General features: G+C 48.9%; 1 protein-coding gene across 1 annotated transcript in view; it reads left to right on the forward strand.

Moving 5' to 3' along the window:
* The window catches only part of Col4a1 (collagen type IV alpha 1 chain), a 110,217-nt gene extending 103,797 nt beyond the window's left edge, over positions 1-6,420 (forward strand). Inside the window, exons 50-52 of the mRNA XM_032918422.1 lie at positions 2,067-2,181; positions 3,220-3,392; positions 4,968-6,420. Coding sequence (XP_032774313.1) covers positions 2,067-2,181; positions 3,220-3,392; positions 4,968-5,049 — 370 coding nt within the window. The 3' untranslated portion in view covers positions 5,050-6,420. The remainder of the gene's footprint in view (positions 1-2,066; positions 2,182-3,219; positions 3,393-4,967) is intronic.
* The last annotated feature ends 242 nt before the right edge of the window (positions 6,421-6,662 follow it).

Below are 6,662 nucleotides of genomic sequence, written 5' to 3' on the forward strand. Positions count from 1 at the left end.
CAGTACACAGAACACACCGAACAGACAGTACACAGAACACACCACACACTGACAGTACACAGAACACACCACACACAGACAGTACACAGAACACACCACACACAGACAGTACACAGAGCACACCACACACAGACAGTACACAGAACACACCACACACAGACAGTACACAGCACACACCACACACAGACAGTACACAGAACACACCACACACAGACAGTACACAGAACACACCACACACAGACAGTACACAGAACACACCACACACAGACAGTACACAGAACACACCACACACAGACAGTACACAGAACACACCACACACAGACAGTACACAGAACACACCACACACAGACAGTACACAGAGCACACCACACACAGACAGTACACAGAACACACCACACACAGTACACACACACCACACACAGACAGTACACAGAGCACACCACACACAGACAGTACACAGAGCACACCACACACAGACAGTACACAGAACACACCACACACAGACAGTACACAGAACACACCACACACAGACAGTACACAGAACACACCACACACTGACAGTACACAGAGCACACCACACACAGACAGTACATAGAACATGCCACACATGGGTAGTACACAGAACACACCACACACATACATGTGTTCTGTGTGCAGACTTCTGATCAGACACTGTTGAAGGCACTAGAAGGAGAACTAACTTTTCATGGTTTTTCTTTTTAGCTTTCCTTGGAAAACAGGTAGAAAATGATTATTATTTATGTCTCTCGGTTACTTTTGGACTGGCATCTATGGTGGTCTTCATTTGGTTGAAGACCCAGGCCCAGGGGAACTGTGTGTCTCAGACATCCTTTTCTCGATTCCCTGTTGTAGCGGCATGGCCTTTCTCCTGGGCTGAGGGCGCTTAATACTTTAGCTTGATGGTTTCCAGCAATGTCTCAGGACTTCCAGATCCCTTCTTTCCTGTGGGAAGACCCAAAAGCTTAATTTTAGAAACATTGGCATAAATCTTTCCTTTTGGGTTTTGAGCTAAAAAGATGGCAACTGCTTTCTTTACCCTGTTGGCTGTAATTTCTAAGTACTTTCTACAGACAGGAGTGGCTATAAAGTCACAATTCCATCACTTGAGAGAAAGGACTGGTGGTCAGAGAAGAAGGGAATTTTGATGGCCTGGGTTGTGACACCAACCATGGCTGTCCTTCTGGAGGGCAGAACTGTCCTCTATTTGGCCATCTATGGCCCTACCCCCAAGGACCAGAGCAGCCCGGGAAGAAGGGCACTTTGGCAAACTGTCCTATTTCCCATGCCTGAGAGGCAGAAGGCAGCAGATGGGCAGGGCCATTTCAATTTCAGTGGCTGGTGTTTGACAGAACCTCTTAATTCATCTGCATTTGTGAGAATAAAGTAGAGGGTACACACACACACACACACACACACACACACACACACACACACACACACACGTGTGTGTGTGTGTGAGCGGCACAGAAATTGGAATGACTAACCCAGACACCCACCTGCCCCCTTTCCGTCCACGCGTGCAGAACTTGTGTAATTACTCACTTGTCTGTACTCATTTAGCAGCGTGGCTAACACTCTCTTCACTCTGTGACTGGAATGTAGTTGTTTGGCTGCTGCTGTTTGTGTGTTTAAGCAATGCGCTCCCCCACCATCCGGAACTCCCTTACATGAGTGGGCTTTAGAACACTGGACTACCCTATGGTTTTCACTCGCCCTGCAGTGGGTGTCATGGCTGGGCTTGAGCCAGCCCAGCCAGCAGAGGAGGGGCCTTGTCTTGAGGAGGGGCCAGGACGCTGAGTCCCTCTGCCACAGCTATGGTGACCCCATTGTTCCTGTTATAGAATAGTTAAAAAGCAAATGCTTTTGAATTAAGTGTTTTAGGAGAAAGAAGGGCTTGTACCACCCATAAAGAGTCCCTGAGCCTGAGTCCCAGCATTGGCCATGTTATTCCCATAGAGTTGAGCCAGGAGAACCAGGGAGAGAGGGCAAGGGGTGGGCCATCCGTAGGTCCCATCCACCCTGACTGCTTGCTTCCTCTCTTCCAGGTGTGCAGTTTGCGAAGCGCCCGCCATGGTGATGGCGGTGCACAGTCAGACCATTCAGATTCCGCCGTGCCCCAACGGTTGGTCCTCACTGTGGATTGGCTATTCCTTTGTGATGGTGAGTGTTTGGGAGACTACATTTCTTTGGAAGGGCCCCCACTAACGCCAGTATCTCCTCTATGTCTCCAAATTTCCCAGATCATCCCTCATTGAATGTAACTTGGGGCCTGACTGTTGCTCCTGGGGTCTAGAGTGTCTCCAGGGCTCCCTGCTCCTCTGTGTTGACAGCAGCTGCCTCCCATGAGCAGGGAGTACCTAGAGTGTGGGCTCTCCATAGCCATGTGACGAGCAGCCAAAGCTTGACCAGCTTCTCCTGTATTATTAACGCCCAGGAGTTTTAAAGCAGAGAGCATGAGGTTGGGCAGGAACATGGGTATCACCCGTGAGCTGTCCAGCCAAGGCGGTAGCCAGGAGAATGAGCCTCCCAGGTTAATACCCAGGATGCATGTGGGCAGTGAGGCGTGCTCTTCTATCACCTGGCTGTTTTCAGATGTTAGTTCCTTGTGACCTTCCCTTTAAAAATCCAGTTACGACAGGGATGGTTCCCTGGGTGAGGGGCTTCTTATAGCTTATTTGATTTTAGTGTCACACGGAAAAATGTTGACTGAGTGCACACAAGTAAGAAAGTGGGGAAGAACTAGCCAACTCCAAGTAGAGCATTCTGAATAGACGTCTTTGTCTTTCTCTTTAAAACTCTTGGGCAGAGCTGAAGAGCTCTGATGAACTCCTGTTCATCTTACCTGGAAACTAATGTTCATCGGTCTTAGGATTTGACAGGAAAAGGGCTTCTTGATTTTTTTTTTTTTTTCGAAGAAAGCTGGGTGCTCCCCTCCCACTGGGAAGAGCTGGTCTCTGGTTTCTGGGATTGTGTGGAGGCCTGAGTGCCCCAGCCTAGCCAGCAGGTCTGCATAGTGGACCACCATGGGTGTTGAGAAGTTTGAGGGGCTCAAAGTTAGTGAGCCTGGGGTGAAGATGGGGTAGGAGGGATCTGGAACCTCCCTGAGGAGACATTCTGGCTCCTCCTAGGGATGGTGAATCCCTCTCTGAGCTCTGGGTGATAAAACCTCAGACTCAACGCCTTATGCTTATCCCATAGCACACCAGCGCTGGTGCTGAAGGTTCTGGCCAAGCCCTTGCATCTCCCGGGTCCTGTCTGGAAGAGTTTAGAAGTGCCCCATTCATCGAGTGCCATGGCAGAGGAACGTGCAATTACTACGCGAATGCTTACAGCTTTTGGCTCGCCACCATAGAGAGAAGCGAGATGTTCAAGTGAGTGAAAGCTGGAGGACTTGGGCCCTGGGCAGCCCTCTCTCCTGTTTCCTATAACCCATCAAACCGGAGTCTGTTCTGAGGGGCAGATGACACTTACAGGTTTCAAAGGGGGTCCAAGGTGGTAGTCTCCATTCTTCCATTTGGTGGGGAGCTGAGAAAGAAAAGAGGTCATTTGCCACTTTTGTGGACGAATGTGTTAAAATGTTATAAAAAGCAGCTGAACTCCTCAGACAGCTGTGAAACATTGTATCCGTAAAAGTCAGCCAGGAGGGCCCTGTGGCTTATCTCTGTGGTATTTACATAATGAGGGCAGGGCGTGTGGAGGGTATGTTCTAAGGAACTTAACAAGAGACGTTTCTTTCGGCACAAATATCACTGCAATAATAGGCGAGCCTTTCCTTTCATGTCCTTTCCCATTTCTAAGATTCGTCTGAAAACAGTGATCCTCAGGGATGCTGGCTTTGTTGAAGTTAGTTTGGTCCACCTCCAGTGGCCAGGAGCATGTTAAGTTCCTCCACCCTCCATCCCACATCAGCCCAAGCAGATGCCGGTGGCTGATGGGGCAGGGGTAGCTTCTTACTGCTCCTGCCGACATGGCAGCTCTCTCCTGCAGATAATCCTCTCTGTCTTCTCTGTTTCGGAGGCTGCCATGAGGAAGTCTGAGGTTATCTTGTTTTTTCAGATCGGGTCATTTGCAAAACATCCCAAAGTATCATGTGCTCAACTACTAGGATATGGGAAATTATCAGATTCAGCATCAGCAAACACAGTCTGGTTCATTTATGGAAGTTAGAGTCTGCTCCTCAGTTGTGGCTGGGGTGGGCTTCATTATAAGGTTAATAGCCAAAAAATGGGATTTTTGCTAGAACCAGCAGTCTAGTATAATTAAACAAACTGCCTCCTTAAACGCAATTAGATATATTTTTTTAAAGCTAGAATTTGCTAGGGTGATCTCCTTCCAGTTCAGGACAAGATGTTCTTACCTGTGGTGAGCTCCATTTGGTTGAATACGTTAAGTACCAATCAGAGGTGGGAGTTCACCTTTACAACGACTAAAAGAGGGCCAAGACGAGTCTGAGCTGCTAAGTGTCTCCTCCCGTCTTTGGCCTCACTTCCGGCCGTGTGTTATCTAAACCCTTCCAGGGTTGTGAATATGTTTTGAGAATCGGGGTCCTTATTCCAGGCTTATCACATGACCCTACCATCCGACGAGATGATATAATGAACGCTCGCTGTCTGTTTAATATTGCGGGGAAGAGGAGTATTCCTCCATGCCCTGGGAAGTTGCTAATCTACTGGAGACAGTGAAAAGCTAATTATAATACAAAACATAGTCCCGTGGCTGGGAGGTGACCGCTGAGCTCTGGTGGGCTCATGCACATAGATAATGTCTAAAACATTCCCATGTTGTAGAATCACCACCCTCCCCAGGTGTTGATGGTCATCAATGTGGATGGGTTTGTATCTGGTCCCTTAGGGATCTTGGGGCTTGGGAGCCGGGGCTAAGAAACGCACCTGCCTTTCTGATGCTCCATGACTCGCTGCTGACGGTGTAACTCTGTCGTGTTCCAGGAAGCCCACGCCGTCCACCTTGAAGGCAGGGGAGCTGCGCACGCACGTCAGCCGCTGCCAAGTGTGCATGAGAAGAACATAGTGATGCTCCCCTCTGCCGCCGTCACAACATGGTGCTACTCCCTCCTTGTCCTCCTCTCCCCTCCTGTTGTATTGTTAACAGCAACGAACCCTAGAATTATATCCTATGTACCTCACTGTCCACTATGAAAACCGTAAAGTGCCTTACAGGGATTTGCGTAACTAACACACCCCGCTTCGTTGGCCTCTGTTTGCTGAAGGAGAAGGACAGACAGCTACAAGCCTCCCATAATGGCACATACCAAATGGCGCTCCTGATCCAATAAAAGATGAATTGCCTTTTGCAATCCAGTGCACTGATGTCTGGGGCGAGAACTCCACAAGAAACCCAAAGGTGCTAGGGGTGCACGGTGCTCCACACAGCCCACAGCCCGCTTCATCCTGTCACCCCAGACGTGAGCGCTGCCTGACCCACTGTCCAGGGTTTGCCACCTCAGGTCCCTCGATGGGCTGTGCAGATAGCAATCAAGGAAACTGGTTTCTTCCACCCTCTACACGGAATCCCATCTTTCCGGCCCCAAAACACAAACTTAACGCCCTGTGTGGTACTACGTAGCTGCTTCCGTGGAAGTCATGGCTTTCCTGTGGAATAAAGATGGTCCAAAGGTAGACGGAAAATAAATAAGTAAATAAATATATATATATTAGTAATTTATATAGGTGTCAGCAATTAGGCAGGTCAAGTTCTAGTGTAGAGCCCGTTGTTAAATAAAGCACACTCCGTTTGCCTCTCTCGAGAAATTGTACTGTCCTTTCACAGGGTTTCCAACACCAGGCCACCGAATGTGAAAACACCAGCCTTTCTCACTCACTCCCACATCAGAGGAGGTGCATAACCAAAGCCAAAACCATTCCTAAACATGGTGTCTATGATAGTGCGCCCTGTGCCTGGCGCTTCCTGCTTTCCGCTCTGCGAGGAGCATTTTCAGGGTTTGCCACACTAACCGCAGACTGAACGACTGACTTCCAGTATGACAGCCAAGGCCTTTCATCCTGCAATCCTGGGGCAGGCAGTTCACACCTGAGCACACACAGGCCACTTCCCAGCCCCTCTCGAGCTGTGTCACAGCCCCCGCAGGGAGCCGACAGGTCGGGCGCAGGAGGGGAAGACTCGGATCACTATGCTTGAAGTGGCGTTACACTAAAAGTCCCCCTTACCCCACCCCCTTTTTAAAAGAAAAAGTTTTTAAGACTACTAAGGCCTTCTGTGTAATTTCTTTAAATGTGTTATTTCTTAAGAATTCAAATTTGTAATAAAACTATTTGTATAAAAATTAAGCTTTTTATGAATTTGTTGCCAGAACTGCCACTGAAACGTTGAAAGAGAAGTTGCCATACAGACCGCTAATAAACCTGTAAGCTTTGCTGCGTATCTTAGATCATTTTTATTTTGTATTTGTTCAAATGAGAGTCCTGGACTCAGGGGTGACTGACTGCTGAGGAAGAGAACCCTCCCATTCCTTCGCTGCACTGTCAGCCCAGCGGCCCCTTAGACGCCAGGCGAGCAGAGCGACATTGAAATGGGATCCACCAGGCCTAGCACATTTCTGCAAGACGGGACAAGAGTGGAGGGCTGCATTCGAACTCATCTGAGCCAATTCAGATGTGTGCTGG

The sequence above is a fragment of the Rattus rattus genome, chromosome 13 (assembly GCF_011064425.1).
Source record: "Rattus rattus isolate New Zealand chromosome 13, Rrattus_CSIRO_v1, whole genome shotgun sequence".
NCBI lineage: Eukaryota > Metazoa > Chordata > Mammalia > Rodentia > Muridae > Rattus > Rattus rattus.